The 27,123-nt window shown below is 44.4% G+C and overlaps 1 protein-coding gene across 1 annotated transcript in view; it reads right to left on the reverse strand.

Annotated features, from left to right (window-relative positions):
* Window positions 1-26,889, reverse strand: part of LOC146191488 (cytochrome P450 2H1-like) — a 32,395-nt gene extending 5,506 nt beyond the window's left edge. Inside the window, exons 1-7 of the mRNA XM_084602008.1 lie at window positions 26,721-26,889; window positions 20,488-20,699; window positions 19,428-19,552; window positions 19,227-19,333; window positions 9,569-9,870; window positions 8,624-8,733; window positions 2,699-2,957 (exon numbers count right to left, since the gene is read on the reverse strand). Of these exons, the coding sequence (XP_084458134.1) occupies window positions 2,699-2,957; window positions 8,624-8,733; window positions 9,569-9,870; window positions 19,227-19,333; window positions 19,428-19,552; window positions 20,488-20,699; window positions 26,721-26,756 (1,151 nt within the window). The 5' untranslated portion in view covers window positions 26,757-26,889. The remainder of the gene's footprint in view (window positions 1-2,698; window positions 2,958-8,623; window positions 8,734-9,568; window positions 9,871-19,226; window positions 19,334-19,427; window positions 19,553-20,487; window positions 20,700-26,720) is intronic.
* Between the last annotated feature and the right edge of the window lie 234 nt (window positions 26,890-27,123).

Here is a 27,123-nt window from a genome sequence, read left to right on the forward strand (position 1 = left end):
ACTCGCAGTATTGGTTCGAGCCACTAGCTTCCAGAATGTCATAAATAGCCCAACGCACATAACGCGTGCATCTTCTACCATTATCGACCTGTATATCACGAATTATAATGTGCCTCTCTCCGCAGGACGTTTGGCAGCAGACTTCAGAGGCCATCTACCAGTTTTTCCGCGCTTGATACAAAATCCTGCCTAACACGTATCTTTAATCTTCATCGGCAGCTTAATTCACAGAAAAACCTTGAAACATTAAGGCGTTGTAGAGAGCAAGCAGACTGGAAAACTGTTTTCTTAAGCGCCAACTCGAATTTTGCCTATAGAGCTTTTTTGCGGATTTTTTTGCCGATCTATCATGAATTTTCTACTACTGGAACAAAAGTGTCGAAAAACGCTCGCAAGTCGTGGATGCCCCACTACTTCGAAGACTTGAAAGAAAAAAAGAAGTCCAGGATATTCGCGAAATCTATTAGGACTAAGCACACCGCACTATTGGTCCACTGTAAAGCATTTTGAAACTTTTTGAACAAAGAAAGCAGGACAGCTAGGACGGCTTACCACAACACCCTCTTTGATAGACAATTCGCTAATAGGCCTAAAGAAAAATTGAGGCGCAATAATCAACTTTTGAATAAAATTACTCATCCAAATAACAAGAAAAGCTTACCAGCAGATGGTAATGACCTTAATGGGTGTCGTTTGGCCGATGCTTTTAACTAATTTCTTACTAAAGCTGGGAGGGGGGGGGGGGGGGACATAAAATCCCAGAAACTTACTCTTGGAATTTTTGTAGATTTCTGTAGGGCACTTAACACACTTCTTTTTTTTAACACTTAATCACGACTTTCTTTGCTAAACTCGAACATTATGATATACGTGGCCACGCCCTCAACTTTCTCAAGTCATATGCACTCGTGATGCCAGTATGTTGTTATAAATAATTGCCGCTCCGACGTGCGACAAATTTCAAGTGGCGCGGCACAAAATAGCATTTTAAGTTCTATACTTTTATCATATATATTTAATAGATATCGTTAATACAAAAATATTATAAATTTATTATTTAACTGACAACACAAGTGTGTTCTGCTCCTCCATCGATGTTAATCAACTTACGAATTCCGCGAACAAAGTATTGACTTCTTTGAAGGAATGATCGTCTTTAAATTGTTTGACAGTAAACAAAAGAAAAAACATAATATTTCATGCTAAGGGCAAGCTAATCGGGAATCCGCGACCCCATATGTTTCGGCATCACACAAGTCGAATATGTTCCTTCATTCACAAGAGGCACAGTTCTTACGCATAAAATGTCATGGGATGCTCACATAAACAAGGTCTGCACTATGCTTTATGAATTCATAATTATAACCTCTCGCAATAAATATATTCCAACAACAACAACAAAACTTGACCTTTCATACGCATTTTTTTTTTTTCAGATATTTAGGATCCTGCTATATGGCATGGGGAAATACCACTACGTCCAATTTTTAAACGCTTTTTGTTCTCCAGAAGAAAATGCTACGAGTTATTAGACATTTCTCCAATGTCGCCCCAACTAGCCCCATACAAATTAAGTACAAATAATTCCAGTCCTTACGCTGTTCGAATACATGTTTGCTTGTTTCTATAAGAAGCAGATGGCACGAAGCCAGACATTTTTGTCCCGTACTGTGCAGCAGGTGCCACACAACACGTCCTGCTGCCACACAAGAAACCCTGAAATGTTTGAAGTACCCAGGTGTAGAACAAATTATCGTTTTGATATATATTAAAATATATACTGCCAATATGTTTGAATACTGTTCTTTACAGCAGCCTGAACAAAATGACCTCTTCTTTCCTCCGAAAAAAGCTCCCTGATTATTTTGTATTGATAAGACGTGCACCTGTTTACTGTTCATATTTTTTAATTCTTATTGTATAATAGTTTTTTCTCCTGTACCATAGCCCTATCTACATTTGCATCGCGTGAATGGTACGTTCTATACCGGATGAACAGCCACTGCTGTCATCGTCGACTTTTATGGGTGGCAAAGCCCGTCAAGCGGTCATTGCTACTTGCTTTTTCTCCATCACCCACGCTTTTCGAAACATAAAGTGGGGCATTCATTCATTCATTCACTAATTCATTCATTCATTCATTCATTCATTCATTCATTCATTCATTCATTCATTCATTCATTCATTCATCCATTCATTCATTCATTCATTCATCCATTCATTCAATTGTCTGTAAATATGTCAGTTTAAGACGGCATTAGAAAGCGTAACGAGGAGCTGTATTAAGTCCTATTCAATAGGCTTCAAAGACTAACATCAGCGTTTAATTTATGTGCCGTCTTTGCTGGAACTGATCAGACTGCGTATTTTGCTTCTCCCTCAAATGATGAAGCCAGTATAACCTCCCAGAATATGAAGATGCCACAAAAGGTGGGGACAAGTGCTCAGCTAAAACCATACCATATATTTCTAGCTTCAGGCAGGTATGAATTCTTCACGATATGACAGAGAAGTCGACCCTGCAGCCTGGACAACTTTTTTACAGACAGCATGCCAATTCCATACGTATTCTGGCAATATACCTGACACAACTGCAAAACAAAAAGTACTAATTCCACTGAAAACTTGTGCAAAAATGTCCCTTCAACGTAGTTTAAATACTTTCATGTTTCCATCCACCGGCGTACAAGTGACTTACGCCCTATGTATGCTGATAGGTGCCATTGTCCTCCAGCGAAGCGTCTCGAATATGGAAGCCATGGTGAATGGCATGCGGTGTCTGTCTTCCCATCGAGGTGCCCTGTGGCGGCCCACGACACTGTCGACTTCACGCTGCAACTTTTTCTGCTGCCCAGCAGGGTCGTTGGCGCAGATGAGCAGGTTCCACAGTATCGTGCTGCGGACAGTGTTCGTGGAAGCACCGTACAAGTTCACCGCGGTTCCCTCCAGGTAGCGCACTGCATTGCAGGATAGGTTCTTATTAGGTAGATAGGGCCTTTCATGGGTACCCACACTATTATCATCATTCTTGCTTTTTCTAAATATAGGACATGAGATAACATAGGTTTTGTGAAACAGAGAATGCCAAAGGCTTTTTCTGTTTCACAAATTGTGCTGAAAAAACTTTCCAAATGCGATCGCAAGCAGTGGTGCTTCGGAAGATACACTCCATATAATCTTTCCGCTGTTTTTGAGAGTCCTCATCAGTAAGACAGAAACACCAAACTTACAGCGGCCCATAATACTTAAGCGACAACGTCACTACTTCTAGTTATGATAAAATCATACAAAGCATGTTAGGATGGAAATTCAGTAACTGTTAGGTAGAAGTGACTGGGGGCATGAGATAAGGAAAGTTTTGCGATCAAAAACGCGCCGAAATAGAGGAAGCGAGAACAAGAACTTATACAGAGTTAATTATTATTCTTATTCTTCTAAAAAAAGATGGGCAGATTGATTGTTCGATTAAAAGCATCGATTGTTAAAAATGGCATAGCATTTTATTTAGGCAACTATTGCTTTTATTAGTAATACAATATAATAGCAGAAAATAAACAATCTACGCTATTGGTCAGGGACACTGCATTTCATGCTGTCGCCATAACTCACTTAAATAAACAGCAGCTTTGCTTTCTATCTGCAGGTGCTGCTGCATTCAGTCCAAGAGAAGCCTAGAGCCACGGTTTTCCTGAGATAATAGTTAAACTGTGGAAGAAACATGGCTACCAGCAGCCTCAAAGAGAGCAACAAATCTTGTTGATTCGGTTATTGAACGCCATTTGGTCGTTGCCTGACTGGAGCCGCTATACATTGTAGAATTTTCTCGTATTAACTAAAAACAAAACGCACTAATATCCCTCACGTTATTTTCTTTAATTTTTCTTTGACAAAAGTCAGTATGCTTAAAATAAACTTCAGTTTTCCGGTTATGGAGAACCAATTATTCTCAGTTGGAAAAGTGAAATAAAAAACAGATGACGCTTTCCGAGCAGCATGGCAGTGAGCTTGTAGGAAGTCACATTTTCGCACGGGGCTACTGGCGCGGTCCGGCATAACAAAGTAGGCATGACAACATCGCCTGTAACCAGCTCGACCTTTCTGCTCACTGGAATGGTAGAGGTTTTTCACAGTAGCTGTTTCTCCGAACTGTTGGGCGCGTGCAAGGGCGTTGGCAACATGTTGTGCCAAGGTAACACAAAAGTTTTTCCACTGAGCAGCTAAAAATTGCTGTCTACGGCTGCTTGGGCGCCTAAAAATATGAAATAATATTATGATCTGTTAGAACCGTGTGTCTGGCTTACGGCTTTCCTTCACTGTGTGCCCTTTACGTAACCCCTGCAGTTCGCTGATGAAAATTCCTTGTGACTTCAAGTGAGGGTAGAATATTGGAAAGGTACTTGCCGGTGGACCTACAGAATTTGGCTGCTTGTTACAAGGCTGCTAATGGAACGGCAAACATTATCGCGTATGGCCTATAGCGACGCAGACGCTGCATATATAGAGTTCTCGGCTGTCTCGCTGGCGGCTGGTTCGCACAGTGGAACTCGAACTTCCGCTTCAGAAAGCTTACATAAGAGACTCTCCTAAATTGTTTTCTTCCTCCATGGCACGACATCAGACGCATGCAAGAAATTGCAGACCGCTAAGTTCCACAACGTAGCCAAGCGTCGTCTACCATTGCAGCGGCGTCTGCGCGCAGTAAGTCAGCGCCTTATTAACACCCTTCTTTAGTCAGGCAGGTTTTTCCACAACTTGTCATGACAGTGAGAACTTTTGTAGACGTAACAGATTACTTTGAACAAGAAAGCATGTATAACTGTCAGAAAAGCATTGCTTCATGTTGATTCGGCGTAGTACAATTGCTGCCGTTATCTCGTGAGCCGCATCACGCAAAGCTGTCCAGCTTATCCTGAATTTTGGTCCCGCTCATCCTTTCTTTCCTTTGCAACTCGGATTTTTTTTTTTTTTTCCTGTAAAGCATTTGCTAATTTCATAGCTTCTTCTGTAAGTGAAGTACGGAGTAGCAGGTCGCAAGCAATGCATTCTACACCCGTTTGCTAGATTCAGATAAATAGATTCGTCTTGGTGGCAACTAGATAAACGCGACAAGAGTCTATGCATGCCACTCTCGTATCTCAGTCATGCGGTAATTTTGTTCGCTTAATGCGAGAATAAATATTCAGAAATGAACTATACCCACTAGGGATTTTTGTTGCTTCACGGCCCGGCTGCTTAAGCTGACAATCTGATTGTTTCCTTTAAATGCAATAAAAGTATTTTATATTTCGAATACTACTCTGAATTCGACCATGCTTGCATTAATTCCCGATATTTAAACCAGGCGCGGTGAATAAATAAAAACAGCATGAACTCCAAGCGACACTTTCTGTAGATTAATACCGCACATAAATCAACGGAAAGACCCGATACCTCAGCTATAGGAAATATAATCAGGAATGCGGTCATGCTCTTTTATGGAAGTCACCAAGCATGCTGCGCTGACGTACGATTTCCGAATCGGACTAGGAATAGTCCAATTTGGCAGAGCCACAGAATTAAGAATAGTCACTTTTTCCATATTCCAAACACTGGTATAACCAACCCCGATGGCTGCCTAAAAATCTCTAATTGCAACTAGGCGCGTGTCTGTAATGAGTGAACAGATAACAGTTAGAGCTTAGTTAATACCTTCCCTACCAATATTGAAAAGAAAAAGCGCGTTGTTGAGCTAGTTGGTGATGGTTTATATCAGGTTAAATGGGCGAAAGCATACGGACGTAAAGAAGGCAACCGATAAAGCTTTTGTGAGTGGGGCACAGTCACGTTACCTTTTTGTGCCCGTGTGTCTTCGCGGGGACAATATTTTATTGCGATGGCTTGCACGATAAAGTTGGAGCTAAGTCCAGACTTAAACGGTCCAGACTTAAACGAGCCGAACGCTTCGGTTCGGCTCGTGTTTACCAGAGTTGCTTCCCTGAACGCCCTCAGCAACTACTTGGGGCATTTTTGCTCGTAACGCAATCTTAAGCCACAAAAAGCAATGGCACGGATTTTGCACAGTGCAAGATTGACCGAATGTTTACATCTTACGGCGAGGACAGGGCCAGCACATCCCTGTATTTTCCTAATTTCTCTACTTAGGTACCGGGCGTCCTTGTGTCTTAACTAAGACGGCCTAGAGTCGTAACCGTACAAGCGACTTATCCAAGTCAGGACTGAAGCCCAATCTTGACTTCAGTCTTAAGCGGCCATGCTAGCGGCCTATCCTTTAGACTCCAGTTAAGTCTGGACTTAGCTAAGACAGTCTTAAGATCGTTTCGTGCAAGCGGGCCAAGCGGTTGCGTGGTCTTGGCGGAGGCCACGCTTGACCTAGGAGGAGGAGGAGGAGGAGGAGAGAAGAAGAAGAAGAAGAAGAAGAAGAAGAAGAAGAAGAAGAAGAAGAAGAAGAAGAAGAAGAAGAAGAAGAAGAGAAGAAGAAGAAGAAGAAGAAGAAGAAGAAGAAGAAGAAGAAGAAGAAGAAGAAGAAGAAGAAGAAGAAGAAGAAGAAGAAGAAGAAGAAGAAGAAGAAGAAGAAGAAGAAGAAGAAGAAGAAGAAGAGGAAGAAGAAGAAGAAGAAGAAGAAGAAGAAGAAGAAGAAGAAGAAGAAGAAGAAGAAGAAGAAGAAGAAGAAGAAGAAGAAGAAGAAGAAGAAGAAGAAGAAGAAGAAGAAGAAGAAGAAGAAGAAGAAGAAGAAGAAGAAGAAGAAGAAGAAGAAGAGAAGAAGAAGACGACTGGTAACTTGCGCTCTGGCGTCATACTCTTAAAGGATGAGCTCAAGTGTTCCCAATAATGCAGCACCTTGCACTAATAGGGCGTGATAGGGGAATAATATTGCAGGCAAAAGAAGCTTCCGCCGTTGCTGTCGCAATTCAACTAGGGTTAACCCGAGTTAAGCCACACCTAATTTTGTTTTGTCCTGTTTTGTGATTTCTGCTTGGCCTGCTATGAATACGCTGTATAAGAGCGTCATCCAAGTAAGTCATAAAGCCTGTTTTTAAAAGTTATTGCTGGGCTTCTCTGGACATATAGTAAAGGTTACTGCCCTTGACTCGGAAGTGAGTTGTCAGGTTTTCTTAAAAGACGAGTGGCTTCGCAATTGTTTCACTATTACCTCATTGACGTGCTTCCTAGACAACAATGTATATTTTTTTCGGGCTGTTCGTCGTTATGTGTACACTACCAAGATTGTTCATGTTGACGCAGACAATTTGATAATACGTTCACAGCTCTAAAAAGAAAATCAATAAGAAAACTGATACAAAACAAAAATAGAAGCATATTACGGGAAGCCTAGGACGCGGAATAATACTAAGTAGCTTCATCTATGGGCGATCAATAATATAATAATTTCCATTTTTCATAGCAATAAGCACTGCTTTAAATTCAAACAGATAGTTTTAAAACACGTGCAGAGTAATTCAAGAGAATTTCCCTTGATTTCTCTCTAACTGTAAGTGAAAGTTGAGAACACCTTTTTAAATTTTATTTGAATGAGTATCTAAAAGAGTTTCTTGAGCCTTCCAGGCACTTTAATCATAAAATGTTCGCGAGAAAGACAAGCAAGTGCGGCGGAAAACCTAATAAAGGGGGCTGAGGTATCAAGTATCGGATACGTCAGAGTACGCAGAATAAGGGTAAAGGAAATCAAAAATAAGATATGCTTTCCTAATAAAAAGTCTTAATAAAAAGTCGTTGAAACCTTATTCTCTATTTGTTCACACAAAGCAACTGTTACATAAAAACGACAACATAAACAGATAAGCAGAATATCAGCTTTACGACTATCTCCACAGTTTCGCTTGAAACACATCATCGATCCACACAGCAAACCGTTGATTCTAACGGCCCACATATTGACCTAATGCTTAGTTTTGCTTATATATCCACCAAAATACGTATCTCCTCGCCCGACTACTTACTTACCTTTCACCTATACAGTGTTTCAAGGTTCATTCAACCAGCGGAAGCACTATAATAGCCTTTGCTTCCGTCCCCTATACAGAAGTGAATATCATACTTCTTTCTGTCTATTTATTCACTCAATGTTCTTCAATTTCGAGAGCCCGCTTACGTCCATTGCATTATTAATTGGCACACTGTGCAAAGTGAAGCAGCCGTCCGTTCCGCAGTGCGATGTGAGTAAAAATCGAGGAGAACGCGTGCTGAAATTGCACGCTGATCGTGTGAGAGAAGAGAAAGGCAGCTGCAAAAGAAAATTCAAAAATCTTGAAAAGAACCTGGAGTGGTGCCAAATGAAAGAGCAAACAGAGATCCAGAGTAGATGAGCGCCAATTGCAAGTTATATAAATTTTCACTAAGTGGATAATGGATTGCGGCGGGAAATGTACACATACTAAAAATTTTAGAAGCACTCACTTGTACCTTTCCTTGCCTCCGCGATCATTAAGCAACGAAGATCACATTGTTTTTTGTACTTTTGTTTTCATTGAAACTTTTTCAGAAAGCATGAAACAGGCTAACTCGCTAGGCCAACAAACAAAAACAGCAGTAGTAATTTTTCATCGACATCATTGAATCTAAGGAAGCTAGGCTGAGTTAAACTACCGAAACAACAATCACTTACGACAGTAATGGAACTTGGCTCCTTTTTCTTCAATCTTCCTCATGTATCCGTCAATGAAGTCTCTTTCCATATAGAGGTCCATGTTTCCCTCTCGTCCTTTTACTTCGTCTCTGTGTAACAGGCAAAAGTTTTCACATTGATCGCACATATAGGCCGGGTGTGTAAGGGCGAAGTCTGTTGCTTGTGTGAAGGATGTTGTACGAGCACACGGCATATATTTTCTTTTTATTCATGAAACTTGCCCAAATCAACTTGTAGATAGAACCGTCACGTGCTAACGGCCTGTGCGCAAAGCAGGCAAGCGGATCATTATAGAAAAGGGCTTAAGGAACAATCACTATGACGCACGTCATGGCAGTGGCCAGTTAAGGAAGTGCAGCGTTACAAACATCGACACAACACTTTAACTGTGCAAGCAGCCATCAACCTCCTTACATCCCATCCAATCGAAATGCAGCACAAATATACGCAATCCAATTCATAGAGTAGCTATTTGTTTCCTTCTGTTTTTATTATTAGTTGCGTACTCGCCAGGATCCGCGGAAAATGACAATTGTGTGAGGTTCTTTTAACGGGAATCTGTGCTTTCAACGGCGCTTCATTTGAGACGTGAAGGTCTCAAGTGACGTGAAAAATAGCGTAACAGTATGCTACCAGTCGTCGTTTGCCGAACCGACAGTGACGTCCTGCTTCTGCACTTGTTCTTACATTTACTGTTGCGAGTCGCTGATTCTCAGTCACACTGGGCTAATCAGAGAGTCTGGGTCCAGTGGCAAGAAAAATATGCCCAAATTTTGCCATTCCACTCTAAATCATTTTTGTTTCTTCTGAAGGAATGTCCACATAACCACAATATCCAATACAATTTTTTTAAATAAAAGAAACCAAGAAATGGCCTGAATATCTCTCAAAGGAAGCACACAGCGAGACTCTCCGTCCACTTACCTCACGAGTTTGGCGAACTCTCTGAAGAGGTAACTCGTAATGCTCGTTCGTGTCTTTGGGATATACACACTTAAGGCACGAATTGCTGGCAGAAAATCAACCATGGACAGGAAGCTTGAGTAGCGTAAAAAGCTAGTGAGAAGATCTTCGATGAAGCGGCCCTTCGGGTCATTTAGCTCGTATCGCTGGCCGAACACCAATGCTGAGATATTGTTGGCAACACTGGCAGCGAGTGTCTGGCCCACAATCATGGGCTGCCCTTTGCCTGAGAATAAGAGCTCAGTGAAGCATTGCACTTCTTCCTGCATATCCGAAGACAGAACGCATGCAAAACCCGTGTCAGAAATTTAGGCATTGTGTAAGCCAACTACAAAACTAATAATTGTGCAGCATGATGTTCACTGGTATGGAAACAAAAATCAGAGAGCACTTCAGAATTTGCGCTGGAGAAATTCAAAAGCCCGAGCGTTGCTTCTGCGCAAGGTATGTCGTGTAGAGCTTGTAGAACTTTTTCTAACAAGGCCGGGGCTCATGACGGGCAGTGAGAATTTTCTTTTCTTGGCGCGCGTTCATTGCAGTAGTATTGCAGCGCAGTATGCTAATAGTAGCCGCGGGGCTAAACGATGTCCTAAATGGTGACGCTGCAGGAGTGGTGGAAAGTTTAGCTAAGGGAGTTGACGAGATCAGGGAGATAGCACAGCAGATGCAGATAGTTGTATGCACAGTACCAGAGGTGCTAGGATTGAACGGAAAGATGGAAAAGGACGTGGTGACAGTTAATCAGGACATAAGAAAGTTAAGCCTGGAGAAGAGTTTCGAAATGGTTGAGGTAAACAGGGAGGTACACAAAGCAGGTTTTGGCAGGGCTTTTCAGCGAGATCGCATTCATTTTAACAGAAGGTTGGGAGCAGAGATCGGCTGGCGCCTGGCAGGCAGGGCTGTAGCTTTTTTAGGGGGTCCGCGAGGACTCCGTGCACAAAGGTAGTTAGAAGTGAAGCATAAGAAAGTGTAATAATGGAGGCTGAGCCCCCAAAGATGGCAAAGAGTATGTCGAGAAAGAAAAGTACAAAAATGAAATTTAACACTAGGATCAGCTACACAAACATGCAAGGAGGTAGAAAAAGAGCGAAATGGCTAGAGATAGAACAGCAGTTGAAGGATGACAAAATAGGTGTGTACGCTCTTTGCGAGACTCATTTCAGAGATCTAGAAGATCCGCCGTTTATAGAAGGCAACGTCTGGGAAGGGTGCAAATAACGAGAACGTAAAAAAAAGGGTGGAGGGGTAGGTATGTTGATACACCAGGGAACAAATTGGCAAAGAATTAAATCATCTTGTGAAGAACATATCTGGGTTTCAGGAACAATTGCCGGCATAAGGACATGGCTAGGGGTAGTTTATTTAGGAACAGGACATCAATGCAGGCAAGAAAACAGGGATCTTGTTGAATGTCTCAGTGACGATATAAGCCAGTTTGGAAACGGGGCCAATATTATTCTACTGGGGGACATGAACGGCCACATCGACGATCTGGATGGATACACAGATTGTAACGGGAAACTAATGCTAGATTTCTGTGAGCGACACGATCTAGTTATAGTAAATAGAGAAACAAAATGTGAAGGCCAATTCATGTGGGAATTCCGCAACAGGCAGACGACCATTGACTATTGTCTAATGTCGCAGGAAATTTATAGCAAGGTAACAAAAATGGCAATAGACGAAGAAGGGGAGTGTAGTCTGGGAAGTGATCATAAACGTATTAGTCTGCAGATGGGGCCCTTGATGAAAAGAGAAATGGAACTTAGACAAAACATAAACGCAAAATTAAACGACGATCAAATAGCGCAGATAGCAGCAGACATAGAGGAAGCAATGGAGAAAAGCCCCGTGGAAGACTCGGATTATGAACAGGTAGAACTACTCATAAGGAGGAAAATTCAGGAGGTTAAAGTAGCAAACCACTGGAATGGAAAGAGGAAGCCACGGAGCTGGTGGAATAAGGAAACCAGGGAAGCTATTGAACAACGACGGACTGCTTCAAGGGAACACCGAATGGCAAAGAAAGCACAGGTATCTCAGGATGAAATCGACCAAAAATGGGGATCATATCGACAAAAGAAACTTCAAGTGCAGGCCCTCGTCCAAAGTAAAATAAGACAGTCCACCGATCACTAGATGGCTGATATACACGATGCCTCTAGAGGCGGAGCAAGAAAATTCTGGAACCATATAAGCTGGCTAGGAAAGAAGAATCAAAGAAAGCAGGATCGGATTCAAGATAACGAGGGAAATTGTTTAAAGGGAGATAACGCAGTGAACTACATTACATCAGTTATAGCCGAGTCATTTAAGAGCGACGATAGGGTAATCTCCGCAAATCAGGAAGCAACACAAGGTAGCAGAATACAAAGCAGCTTAGAACTGACCAATCTAAACTGGAAAAAGGCAGAAAAAAAAATATTCCTAAAAACACATCTACAGGAATAGATGGAATTCCGATCAAGCTGATTAATGAACTCAGTCCAAAAAGTAAGGAAACGTTGTTAAAAGCTCTGGAAACGTCATAACAAATAAGCAAATTCCGGACAGCTGGCGGCAGAGTAAAATGAATTGATTTACAAAGGGAAAGGAGACAGGATGCACATAAAATCCTACAGGCCGATTACCATAACATCTGTTATGTACAGGTTGGCCATGCAGGCGGTGAAATTAAAGGTGCAAGCATGGGTTGAAAGTAACAAGATACTCGGAGAACTTCAGAACGGCTTTAGAAATGGTAGGCGCTTAGATGATAGCCTGTTCGTGCTTACCCAATGCATCGAAATATCTAGAGTAGAAAATAGACCTTTGTATTTAGCCTTCCTGGACATAAACGGGGCGTACGACAACGTAAGCAGGGAACTCCTGTGGAACATATTAAAAGAAGAAGGTATCGGTTATGAGATAATAGAGTTCCTACAGGAAATATACTGGGGTAACAAAGTAGAAATTACGTGGGAAGGGATAAGAAGTACGGAGGATAGCAAAGTATGCAAAGGATTAAGACAAGGCTGTCCTCTATCACCGGTGCTGTTCATGCTTTATATGATAAACCTGGAACGGAGGATACAAGACAGTTACCTAGGTTTTAACCTGTCATATAGATTAGATGGAAAGGCGGTAGAGCAGCGCCTCCCCGGTTTGATGAATGCAGACGATATTGTGCTGCTAGCTGAGAGTCTGGAAGAATTGCAAACTCTAGTTAAGTATTGCGGAGACGAAGGGAACGCTCTGGGCTTCAGTTTCAGCGCAGTTAAGTCAGGTCTGATGATTTTCAACGGCTCAACTGATCAGGGTCTTAAAATACAAGGCCTTGAAATACCTAGAGTAGCAGAATATAAATATCTGGGGGTATGGGTAAACGAAGGACTGCCATACATTGGAAAGCATGAGCAATCACTTTAAGCCAAAGGGCGAAGGAATGCCGGGATAATGAAGCATAAGGCATTGTGGGGATACAATAGGTATGAGGTTTTGAGGGGTATTTGGAAAGGAATTATGGTGCCCGGACTTACTTTCGGAAATGCGCTTTTGTGCCTAAAATCAGAGGTACAGTCGACATTAGAAACAAATCAGAGATCCATTGGACGATTAGCACTAGGTGCCCACGGCAAAACTACAAATGAGGCGGTACAGGGAGATATGGGCTGGGCATCTTTCGAAGTACGGGAAGCTCAGAGTAAAATATTATATGAGGAACGCCTGAGGAAACTGAACAGTAGCAGATGGGCAGCTAAAGTATTTAAATACCTGTACTTAAAAAGCGTTCACTCCCAATGGAGGAAAAGAACTATGAAACTAACTAGTAAGTAAGCTAGTCACAAGGACGGAGAAATAAAGAGCATTAAGCAACAGGTGAAAAACACAGAAGGTAAAAATTGGATAAATTCGAGGGAAAAGAAACATAGTGTGGAATTATACCGAAAGTGGAAAATGCAGATCAGGAAGGAAGATTTCTTTGATAACTCAAGAGGCAGTGCCCTACTTTTTGAAGCTAGATCAGGGTGCCTTAGAACACGCAGCTACAAAAAGAAATTTAACAAAGGAGATGACGCATGTGCTGTATGTGGAAACTCCAGTGAAACAACTGACCATATTATACTCGAATGTAATGGTATCCATCCGGAAGTTGGTGCAGGCGCAATCACTGTTCCTGAAGCTCTGGGGTTTAGAGATAACAGGGGCCGGGTGAATAAACCGGCGGTGGAAACTAGCAAAAAACGACTGGAAGATTGGTGGCTTAAAAGCAGAGAAGTGACATAATGTTAGTAATGTAGGAACAAAATTTAATAAATAGAATGATGGTTTAGTTAACCATTCTAAATCAATAAGTAAGATATAGGGAGAAAATGGAGCATGATAGCTACTGCTACTACCCCGTTTCAAAGGAGACGCTACTATATTCCATCCATCCATCCAGTATATTTAATTATAATTGGTTTGCAATAAAGGAAAGAAACATATCTGTCCCACTTTCTCCGGCAAGCGTGAGTTTGGACGGTACACCGTCGCTCCTGTAGCGTGGCGTTCCTTGGCGCGCGTTCAGGTATGGGACTGCAGATGGCAGGAACGTTTGACAAAACACGTCTCACGGAATCTCGCGAATAGATATCGCGAACAGATCTCGCGCACGAGAGATTTTGACTATCAGCCAAGTTTTCGCCTTAAAACTCCCTTGGAGCCCTTGTCCATGACTGCCAATTTGGGAATTTTTGTGTAACAGCGAATGCTTTTTAGGCATTACATTCCTTTTGTCCTAAACCCTGCGCCGGGAAGGGAACCTTGAATATGCAGCAAACAAGTGAGCCGTGGTAGGCTTTGTTAAACATCAGTAATATTTCATTCCTCTGTGTTAAGGGCTTTCAAATTATGTACCACGCATAACGATTTCCTAAAAGCCAGTGGTAAATTTTATTGCGAAAGCAATAGTACTCTAGGTTTCGAGCCTTCAGCGTGGCGCGGCCGCACCCACCTGACGATGTGACGTCACACCCCACGTGACACTAGGGTGAGAGCTGGGCTACCAACTCAAGCGGTCGGCGTAGCGCGGCCGCACCCACGTGACGCTGTGACATCACACCCCACATAACACTAGGGTGAGAGCTGGGCTACGAGATGAAGCGATCGGCGTAGCGGCGTCGCAGCCATGGCGCAGCGAGTGACGTCACAACGCACGTGACCCAAAAGCGGTCGGCGTGGCGCGCTAGCAGCGCAGCTGGTACTCACGTGATACGTAACGTCATGCACGTTCATACGGCTTGGTTAAAGCGGGGCTTTATATGTGGGCTGGCAGGAGCTGCCAACTTGGGTCTCTCGTTTTAGATGGGACGGTTATGACAGAATCAGCCTGCTAGGACCCTGGCATTCACGTTACCCCTATAGGCCACTATGGCACGTTCATACGGGTTGGTTAAAGCGGGGTTTTATATGTGGGCTGAGGAAGAAGAAAAACAGAAGATGGAACGCTTGGTCACACGCAGCTAATGCTTTCGCTCAATATTTGGTTCAGCAGCGTTGAACCCTTGATGTTTTGTTTTTGTTTTTGCACAGATACTTTTTAAATGGAATCTTAGCTCAGGAGGCGCATAACATTTTGCTTCGTTGGATGTTTAGTCAAGCTAGCGTTAACAGCTAACACAACCTGCTACGCCCTCCTTCCCTTGGACTCCAATTCCTTACCCTAGCGACCATCGGTTCTCCTTTCTTTGCAGCAAATGTCCTGACCATGCCCATTTGTTCTTTCTTGATTTGCAATAGGATGTTATTGACTTGAGTTATTTCGCTGACTCACTCTGTATGCTTCCGATCTCTTAACGTTGCGCCTACCATTTTTTCTTCCATATCTCTCTGCATTGTCCTCAACTCAAGTGAAACTCTCTTCGTTAACCTCTTTGTTTCAGCCCCATAGGTGAGTATAGGTAAGATGCAACTGTATAAGTTTTTTTCTTGACCATATCAATAAGCTGTTAGTCAAATCTGCGAGTTACGTGCCAAATTCACTTCATCATAATCTTATTATCCTGACTATTTTGCTCTCATAGCCCAGATCTGCGGTTACTACCTATTCTAAGCAAAACTATTCGCCTACCATTTTCAGTGCTTCGCTACATTCTAAACTTATGTTCCTTCTCAAAACTGCTCAACATTAGCTTAGTCTTCTGCATATTAATTTTGAGGGTACCTTTCTCCTTTTCCTGTCTAGGTTACCGATCTTTATATGCAATTCATCCCCTGCGTTACTGAGCAAGGCAATGTCATCAGCGAATCACAAATTACTGAAGTGTTTTACATCTACCTTTATGCCTAACTGCTCCCATTCCAAGTATCTGAATACTTCCTCTGAGCAAGCTGTGAATCGCACTGGTGAGATCGTGTCTCCTTGCCTAACACCTTTCTTTATAGGAATCTTGTTACTTTGTTACTTTCTTGATGCAGAACTATGGTTGCTGTGCTGCCCCTATATATATATATATATATATATATATATATATATATATATATATATATATATATATATATATATATATATATATATATATATATATATATATATATATATGCCGATAAAATGAAGGGGAAATGAGGGTGCTCGTTATAATACATGAAGGAAAGAAGCCAACAGTCGGCGAGACCAAGGAAAGCATTGGGAATTGTACTTTGTCTTTTCTTTTTTTTTAATTTTTACTTGATACTCACATAAATTAGTAACATAATGTGTTTAGGGGTTCGGTTCCCACCATGGGCACGTTGTTTTTCCTTCTACTTTTTATTATTCTTCCCCTAAACACATTATATTACTAATTTATGTGATTATTAAGTAAAAATTAAAAAAAAAAGACAAAGTACAATCCCCAATGCTTTCCTTGGCCTCGCCGACTGTTGGCTTCTTTCCTTCATGTATTATAACGAGCACCCTCATTTCCCCTTCATTTTATCGGCTTCTAGGTCACGGTGGTCTCGGTTCTGGCAGTCTTGAAGCCTTAGGGTAGCGTAAGAGGGTTCTAGCACAGCTTTCGCCCTCTCTCTTGATCACGTTCTACGTGACGCTGGCGGTAAGACAGGACGTTTCACGTCCACCGCTATAGTTGAGGGTGGCGCTGGTGAACACTCTCAAGGTTCGTATACAGACAACATTAATACCCAAGAAAGTAGCAGGGGGGACTGCGGCCGATGTAGCTCAGTTGGAAGAGCACCGGACGCGACATTCGAAGGTCGTGGGTTCGATTCCCACCATCGGCACGTTGTTTTTCCTTCTATTTTGTGTATATTTATCTTTCCCCTAAACACATTAGTTACTAATTTATGTGATTATCGAGCAAAAATTAAAAAAAAAGACAAAGTACAATCCCCAATGCTTTCCTTGGCCTCGCCGACTGTTGGCTTCTTTCCTTCATGTATTATAACGAGCACCCTCATTTCCCCTTCATTTTATCGGCTTCTAGGTCACGGTGGTCTCGGTTCTGGCAGTCTTGAAGCCTTAGGGTAGCGTAAGAGGGTTCTAGCACAGCTTTCGCCCTCTCTCTTGATCACGTTCTACGTGACGCTGGCGGTAAGACAGGACGTTTCACGTCCACCGCTATAGTTGAGGGTGGCGCTGGTGAACACTCTCAAGGTTCGTATACAGACAACATTAATACCCAAGAAAGTAGCAGGGGGGACTGCGGCCGATGTAGCTCAGTTGGAAGAGCACCGGACGCGACATTCGAAGGTCGTGGGTTCGATTCCCACCATCGGCATGTTGTTTTTCCTTCTATTTTGTGTATATTTATCTTTCCCCTAAACACATTAGTTACTAATTTATGTGATTATCGAGCAAAAATTAAAAAAAAAAGACAAAGTACAATCCCCAATGCTTTCCTTGGCCTCGCCGTCTGTTGGCTTCTTTCTTTCGTATATATATATATATATATATATATATATATATATATATATATATATATATATTATTACGGGCGAAGAAGAAGTAGCGGACAATGGCGTGGGCAGGCGCGCTCGCGCTAGGTCCGCCATCATGCATTAACCGTCATCTACCATTGCCATCGGTCATGTTCCGTCTCCTTTCATCATTGGCTTGCCGCCCCGCAACAATATATATATATATATATATATATATATATATATATATATATATATATATATATATATATATATATATATATATTCTTTATTGCCTGTTTTGAGTTCACATCAATTCAAAAAAGATCCACGATAATGGTAAAACTCGCAACAACCAGACTTCGGCTGTCACGAAAGGTTTAAAATTTTTTGAGGACAGCCAGTTCATCGAGCACACTGATCCAGTCAGGTGGATCAGAAAGCACCCGATACGTTTCTCTAAGGAGCAGCACACTCTCGATAAAGTTCTCGCGTACAGAACGCGTGTTGACATCTGCATGTTGCACTTGCATCCTTGTTTTCCACAGGCTGTGGAGGCTCAGGACCATGACTAAATCCAAAGGAATACCCTCACTCTCGACTGGAAGGAACCGTATGCCATACGGATCTAACGGAAGGTCTTTCTTTAGTGTTCTCTGGAGAACATCCCAGTGAAAGACTGGGTCCCAGCAATCCAGAAAGACGTGCTCGATTGTCTCTGGTTTTTTGCAAAGGAGACAGTCTGTTGTCCAGGGAACGAATAAGCCTCTTTCATGTAACCAGGTTTTAACAGGTAATGTGTTGGAATGTAGCTTAAAGAAGAACGTTTTAACTGAAGGCCTAACTGGCATCTTTTTCACACGCTTTAAGACATCCTGTCCGGGGCCTCCACGGTGTGGTGCACGGTAGATCGGCAACGGTATCATCACATCCAGAAGATCATTGTACAGCTTCTTCTTACACACTTTGCTCAAGTATTCCATTGAAAAACGCGCATGCAACATTCTGAATATATATATATATTACATATATCTTCCAGCACTTTCACGAACGGCTCGTCTACACTCTCATTTCGTAATGCCTGTATGACCGCCGAGGTGTCTACTGAGCAAAATGCTTTTTCGTAATCAATGACTGCTATGTATAGGGGCTGGTTGCATTCTGCGCATTTTTCTATCACCCGGTTGACAGCATGAATATGATCGATAGTAGAATACTCTTTCCGAAAACCGCTTCATCATTTGGTTGATTGAATAACGTCTAAGGTTGCCCCCATAAATTTCGCGATTACATTATTAAATACTTAGCAAACAGCTTACGTAAAAGACAGAAAGCTGATTGGTAGGTAATTTTTCAAGTCCTTGGCGTCCCTTTTCTTATCAATGAAGATAGTGTTGGCGCTCTTTTGTTATCCGCCGATGTCACCAGTTATTGCATGAGCCGTGTGGTCAGTTTTTCTACCAAAGAATTCCCCCGGTCCTTCAACAAATTTATAATTTCCGGAGCCTCCTCAGCTGCCTTCTCCTATTTCATAGATTATAAAGCTTCCCACTAGGTCGGCGACGTGGGAGGCTACAGACCCTGGTCTATGTTTAAATAATATGGGCGGGGCGAACTATTGTTTAAACTCTCATAATTAGCATAGTAAATGCCACCTGATTGTTTATTTACGGCCAAGTTAGACGCCGTTAACATACGATTGCTCGGGGGTTTTTATGATAAGGAAAACAAGGTTTCTTACTTGAATATGCTCCTCCATTGGTTTCTTTGCAAACCCCAGGTTTCTCAGAACGTGAAAACAGTACCTCCGGTTCACTTGCCATGGTTCGCCGTTCATAGTTAAAATACCTGTTTGAAAAAATATAGACACCGTCAGCTGCATATCCTTTTTTGGAAAAAAAAAATGAACTGCAAATGGTAGAACTGTAGAAAAATTTTAAACCTCTAACTCCGAGGTAACGAAAAATGAAATCGTCGGGTCGATACAGCACATCGGGGTTGGCCAGTCCTTCCCGGATGGAAGTCAGGTCGTTTAGCACTACCACTTCCTTGCTTCCGAGGCGCAATCTATAGACGAGTGTGGGGAAAACAGTGGAGTAGTCAGTGACCTGTTTCCTGCGGAATGAAATGATCTTTCACTGACTGTAGAGTATCTACTTTAACGAACTGTACCAGCAAACATTATCAATGGAGCTCTGTTTGTTTATTGAGCTAAATAAAGAGCAAAATCGGAACCTCCCTTCTTTCTTTGGCTAATCTGCTATGCATAAAACGATGCCGCGTCCGTACGCCTAAATCACAAATCTATTGTACCACAAAAACAAGGCTTACGTTGGTGATTAGGCAGTTTATAAATTTTTTGCAATGTTTACTACTGTTTAAAAAGTGCTGGAAAGTTTGCAGCGGGTCAGTTTAGAGTTGTTTTAGGACTTTCTAAACTGCGCTGTGTTCCCAGAGGAGCACTGATGCGGTCTCTAGTTCGATCCAAAATCATTTGCCCCTTCAAGGTTAATGCATGTTCCAATCTGCCATTCTGTGTAACACTTTAAGGTATTCACTGGGAGAAATTCACCGTCAGTTTAATGCAAACACCTAAACGAAAAGACTGTATCTGGTTAAGAATCCAAGTATAAGTCAAGTGAAAAATGTATCTATATCATTCGAATAATCATCTCCCGTACAGTGCATGGTTCTAAGCAGCACTATATTATTCGAATGTAGTACATTAGGATACTTTGAATAATTATCAAGCATTCAAAGCGGCGTTAAAAATCTTCCTTGCAGTTTTACACATCAAAACTAGCATACCAATGGTGAGGTGATTGGTACGGAGATTAAATTAACCTTACGTAAATCGCCGCAATGGATTTGTTTTCTTTATTTTCCTTCGGGAGCATTCAGCGACACTTTTAAAACGACATTTCTAAAACACTGTTTAATACGACGGACCATTTTCTCTACTATACTGAGAACAGTTGTGCAGCCAAATTCGAAGCATTTACCTGAAAATTGGCCCGTATTCCTCGCTTAACTCTTTAAAAATGATATGAAATGGTCTCCTTATGAACGGTATGTAGCCCAATAACGGGATGCCCTTGGGCCCAGGTGGCAGCCGCGTTCGCTTTTTGCTGCCTCTTCCGGACAGTATGTGTTTCAGCGCCAAGAATCCAGCAAGTGCGGTTGCCCACAAGGCGAAAACTACAGTCCAATGTGTCTGGAAAAGCATCATGTAAAGACGTTATGCCACTTTCGTAGTTTGTTACGCGCGCTCAAGTAAATTTGTCCACAAGGCTAGAACTGCAGCCGAGTGTGTCTGGAAAATCTTCATGTAAACAAGTTACGGCACTTTCGTAACGTGTATTACCCGCGCTCAGGTAAATTTGTTTATGATATGAATGCAGCTTATCAAACTTCTTATGTATACTACATGCACACAGTTCGCCGGATTGTAGGGGCTTATACTTGATGTAGTACATGCACTGTATGTATCCACATGAAGATCGGAGGCAACACGTCTTTCGTAAGCACTACTGTTATTAAAATACTTCCACAAAAACAGTCATTAGGCAGCACAATGCTGGCCATATCATACAGTATAGTGACGGCCGTGAATTCTAGAAGTATCAAGTCATGCATATATGCCCAGGTATTTTCGAACATCGTGACATAAAACAGGAGAACGGCGAATTTTATTGATTCTTAAAGCCTAACATCTTACGAAACCCTTTACTGTGTAATAGGGCGTTTATTGACGCTCAGATGGAGAGCTGTGAGGACAGGACCTTGCAACGGCGAGCCCAGCGTACTTCTTCTTCGTCTTCGTCGCACAACGCACAGGTGCATGTCGATGGCGATGACTATCACAGTACATTTTCCCCCCGGGTAAAAAAAGGAGCCATCCTGGCGACTTATGGCGCGGAAAGCACAGCGGGGTCATAGAATGGCTTCAATCGGTTCACGTGAACTGTTTCACGACCACGGCGACGCAAGTCCGCAGAGGGCGTGACGGGCTCAACTACGTAGTTGACTGCAGATGTTTGCTGGAGGACCCTATATGGCCCGTGGTAGCGAGCAAGAAACTTCTTTGAAAGGCCAGGGGTTGTGGAGGGCACCCAGAGCCACACCAGTGTGTCCGGGAGATATGACGAAGCTTCGCCGGTATCACGGAGGTATTTTTGTTGCCACTGATTTTCTGTTGTGAGAGAGCGGGCGAGCTGACGACATTCTTCTGCGTACGTGACGGCATCGGATAGCGGGGAAGATTCGGAAACGTCAGGGCGGTAGGGAAAAAGTGTGTCCATAGTACAGGGTGGCTCGCGCCCGTAAAGGAGAAAGAATGGAGAGAATCCAGTAGTGGCCTGTGTCGTGGTGTTATATGCGTAAGTAACAAACGGTAGAACTTGGTCCCAATTGGAATGGCCGCGGTGTTCACGTACATAGCCAGCATGTCACCGAGAGTGCGGTTAAAACGTTCTGTCAGTCCATTCGTCTGAGGGTGGTACGAGGTAGCGGTGCGGTGTATGATGCGGCATTCTTTCAGGAGAGCCTCAAGAGCGTCTGATAAGAAAACGCGTCCGCGGTCACTGAGCAGTTCGCGAGGGGCACCATGGCGAAGAACCAGGTTTTTCAGAATAAAGGAAGCCACGTCGCGTGCGGAAGCAGAGGGCAATGATGATGTCTCAGTGTAGCGGGTTAGATGATCCACTGCCACGATAATCCAGCGGTTGCCAGCTGAAGTTGTAGGAAGGGGACCGTATAGATCTATGCCGACACGATCAAACGGACGGGCAGGACAGGGCAACGGCTGCAACGAAGCAGAGGACTTGAGAGGAGTTTTTCGGCGTTGGCAAGACTGGCAGGAGCGGACAAAATGGCGGACAAAGCGGTACATTCCACGCCAGAAGAAGCGTAGACGCAAGCGCGTGTAGGTTTTCAACACTCCGCCGTGGGCGCACTGGGGATCAGTATGGAAAGCAGCACAAATTTCGGCGCGGAGATGACGGGGGATGACTAAAAGCCACTTCCTTCCGTCGTGAAGATAATTGCGGCGATAGAGCAGCCCGTCACGAATTGAAAAATGGTGAGCTTGGCGGGCAAGCGCCCGAGACAGACGACCTGGAGAGTGACTTGAAAGAAAGTCCAGAAGTGTAGATATCCACGGGTCGCGCCGCTGTTCCGTGGCCATGTCAATAGTGGCAAGCGAAGACAAATCGTAGGCGCAGATCTCATCAGGCAACGAAGAGGGAGGCAGCGGTGAGCGCGAAAGAGCGTCCGCGTCAGTATGCTTGAGGCCTGAGCGATATATGACACGAATGTCATACTCTTGGAGGCGAAGAGCCCAGCGAGCAAGGCGGCCGGACGGGTCCTTGAGGGACGCCAGCCAGCACAGAGCGTGATGATCAGTGACCACATAAAATGGTCGGCCATAGACATACGGACGGAATTTGCCGATGGCCCAAATAATGGCCAAGCATTCTCTTTCCGTAACAGAATAATTGGACTCTGCCTTGGTCAAGGTGCGGCTTGCGTACGCCACCACATAGTCTCGGATACCAGGTTTGCGTTGGGTGAGAACGGCGCCTATCCCAATACCGCTAGCGTCAGTGTGAATCTCAGTTGGCGCATTCGGGTCGAAGTGGCGGAGGATGGGAGGCGAAACTAAAAGACGGCGTAAAGTGTTGAAGGCGTCATTACAAGCAGGTGTCCATGCGCAGAGGTCGGAGCTGCCGGAGAGGAGCTGGATGAGAGGAGCAATAATAGAGGCGAAATTTAAGATGAAGCGGCGAAAGTAGGAGCATAGGCCAATGAAACTTCGTAGCTGCTTCAGTGATTTTGGGCGTGGGAATTCGGCAACTGCACGAAGTTTGGTGGGATCGGGAAGAATGCCATCCTTAGAAACGACATGACCTAGAATTGTTAGTCGGCGAGCAGCAAAGCGGCACTTCTTCAGATTCAGTTGGAGGCCGGCGGTAGCGAGACAAGTGAGAACGTCCTTCAGTCGGAGCAGGTGGGATTGAAAATCGGTAGAAAAGACTACGATATCATCGAGATAGCAAAGACAGGTTCGCCACTTGAATCCACGAAGCACAGTGTCCATGAGGCGTTCAAATGTGGCCGGGGCGTTGCAAAGCCCAAAGGGCATGACGTTGAATTCATATAATCCATCTGGTGTGATGAAGGCAGTTTTAGAGCGGTCAGCGTCAGCCATTGGCACCTGCCAGTAGCCAGATCGTAAATCCAACGAGGAGAAAAACTCGGCGCCCTGCAAGCAGTCTAGTGCGTCATCGATGCGTGGCAGAGGATAGACGTCCTTGCGCGTGATCTTGTTGAGCCGGCGGTAGTCGACACAAAACCGGAAGGAGCCATCTTTCTTAGGTACCAACACAACTGGAGACGCCCAGGGACTGTGGGATGGCCGAATGACACCCCGACGGAGCATGTCGTCCACATGATCAGCAATTACTTGGCGCTCCGAAGCCGACACGCGATAGGGGCGCTGGCGCAAAGGTGCAGTTTTACCGGTGTCGATGGTGTGCTCTACGACAGACGTGCGGCCCAAGTCAGTTTGAGGAAAGTCGAATGAAGAAGCGAAGTTCTGCAAGAGGGCGACAAGTTGATCACGTTGCGCAAGTGGAAGATCAGCATCAATAGCATGTTGGAAAACGTCGGAGGGCGTCGAAGCGGTCGCAACATCGCAAGAGCACAGACTAACGTCGAAGGAGGGGGTTGAGTCAGCAAGAGTGGTGATATGACTGGGATCAAGCTCTTCAAGACGTCCAATGCATTCGCCACGGAGCAGGACTGCTGGGCAAGAAAATGGGTTCGAGGCGTAAAGTGCACTCTTGCCGTCTTGAATTTCGAGAACAGCGAACGGAAAAAGGAGGCAGGGATGACGGGAGGTGGCTTCGGAAGGTGTAAAAATCGCAGTCAAAGGAGTTACCCACTCACAAGACAGTGGTACGAGGGCAGCAGAGAATGGAGGAATGTCGGTGTCATGGGCGACGAGAAGTTTTGCAGTGCGGGGAGGGGTATCACAGAAGGGGGCATCACAGAGGGGGGCGAAGGCAATTTGTGCACGAGCACAGTCAATAACGGCTTGATGAGTCGATAGAAAATCGTATCCGAGGATGATATCATGCGAGCAGTTCGGCAGAACAATAAACTCGATGGGGTACAAGACGTCTTGAATGAGCACACGGGCTGTGCAAGATGCGGAGGGGTGAATGTGCTGTGATGAGGCGGTGCGGAGCGAAAAGTCGGAAATCGGAGTGGTCACTTTGCGAATTCGACGGCAGAGCGCTTCACTGATGACGGAGACGGCTGCACCGGTATCGACGAGAGCGAGAACTGTGGCGCCTTCTACAGAAACTTTGATAACATTAGCGGGACGGCATGGAGGACTTGAGGAATTCGAAACAAGCGCAGTTCTTGCCCCCGGAACTGCGACTGTTAGTTTCCCTCAACGGTGCTGGTAGAACGTCGCAGCATTGGAGAAAGCGATCGGCGCCGAGGAGAATGTGATCGACGAGTGGTATAGGTTTGGCGATCTTGTGGGACAAATTGAGAACCGGGCGGAATCATTTGCGAGCGTGAGTCGGTATCGTACGGGTAAAATCGAATGTCAGGCTGTGAAGGTTGGAGGCGCTGGCGACAAAGGCGCGCAACATGGCCCGGCCGACCGCAGGCATAGCAAATCGGAAGGTTGTCCGTAGTACGCCAAGGTTTCATAGGATGTGGGCGGAACCTTGAGGGTGGGGCTTGAAACGAAGGCTCAGCATGCGGCGGTGAACGGTAGGCAGGGACCTGCACATAGGAGCCAGACGTGGGCGAAGGTGGTGGCCTAGCCGTTACTTGGGCATACGTGAGAGGTGCCGTCACAGGCGGCACCACGGGGTTGGACGGCAAGGCATCAGCGACGTGTTCTTGCACGACACGGCGTATAGCAGGGGCCAAAGATGGAGCCAGTTCAGGAACGAGGCGGCCCGAGTCTTGAAAATGGGGAAGGAGTGAGATTTGACGTGCGACCTCTTCACGAATAAAATCTTTGATCTTTTGATTCAGCGGGCTCCCTTCTGAAGTTGGCGAACCACCCAGGGCTAATGCGGATACGCCTTCGTCGCACACACTGGAGCGGCGCCTAAAAGCGCGCCGCTTGCGGAGCTCGTCGTAGCTCTGGCAAAGCTTCACGAGTTCACTAACGCTGGTGGGATCTTTCGCTACCAGCATCTGGAAGGCGTCCTCAGAAATGCCCTCGAGGATGTAGCGGATTTTGTTTGCTTCCGGCATGGCCGGGTCGATTCGTTTGCAGAGATCAACGACGTCTTCTATGTAGCTGGTAAAGGTCTCATCAGCGCGCTGAACACGATCGTGTAAACGTTGTTCGGCACGAAGCTTACGCACTGCCGGGCGGCCGAACACTTCCGCGAAATTCTTTTTAAATGTCGACCAAGATGACAGGTCAGCCTCATGGTTGCGAAACCAGAGGTTCGCCACGTCCGTCAGATAGAATATGACGTTACTGAGCTTGTATGAGTCATCCCACTTGTTGTAGGTGCTTACTCTTTCATAGGATGACAGCCAGTCGTCGACATCTTGATCGGCCGTGCCGCTGAACAGGCAAGGGTCACGCTGGCGCACGACGCCAGCACACATGATCGTGGGTGGAACGGCCGGCAGCGTCGAAGTGTCTTGCATGGCGGTCGTAGAGGGTAGTGTACGGCTTCGCAGTTCCAGTTTGGGTGGGATCGTTTCCGGCACCTCCGCCAATTGTAATAGGGCGTTTATTGACGCTCAGATGGAGAGCTGTGAGGACAGGACCTTGCAACGGCGAGCCCAGCGTACTTCTTCTTCGTCTTCGTCGCACAACGCACAGGTGCATGTCGATGGCGATGACTATCACAGTACAACTGAAATAATTTCGGTATAAAGGGTGATGCTTGAAAAGCGCACAATAGGTTATCATTAAGCGATCATTCTTTCATCAATCATTTGGGAGCTTATATCGATGTTAGCGTATGTAGGTAATAGAATGCAATTGCAATGAACTCCAAGGGATCGGTTTCGTAGACAAAGAAAATACTCAGCACAGCAAAGTGCACTACACGAAACATTAAACTGACAGAGCACATCCACACCCAAAGGTTATTACCGATGCAGTAATGCAAATAGTATATAAATATTACGCCTGCTCGGTTACTCGGATGCTGCAGCAGCTTTAGAAAGTAATATTACTTACACTGAGAAGTACGTTTTGCAGGTAGCCGCGATCCATGTCAGTGAGATTATAACGACACTAGGCTAATGACACAAGCAAGTTGTAATACCAGATGTTTTCAACTGTTCGTAATGTCATATAGCTAAGCCCGTATTCTGAGTTTGAGTCATTTTCAGAAGTGCCGTTTTCCCCCTCACTTCGAGTAGCACGACTGGTAGAAGCACCGGAACCGGATGTTGGTTATAGGCTGCCAGCACTTCTGGTTCCGGTGTTTCCGCTAATCAGGTAAGGGCGAAAACAGCGAAAACGACACTTCTGAAAAGAACAAAAACTCTAAATACGGCCCCTGTTCCCAGCATCGAAGTCATAGACATGTGGCTCATATCTCAGAGACACTTAGTGTGCAGTATTCTCGCTATCTTGC

Source organism: Amblyomma maculatum, chromosome 4 (assembly GCF_055883805.1).
Source record: "Amblyomma maculatum isolate TAMU_Amacu chromosome 4, ASM5588380v1, whole genome shotgun sequence".
NCBI classification, from domain to species: domain Eukaryota; kingdom Metazoa; phylum Arthropoda; class Arachnida; order Ixodida; family Ixodidae; genus Amblyomma; species Amblyomma maculatum.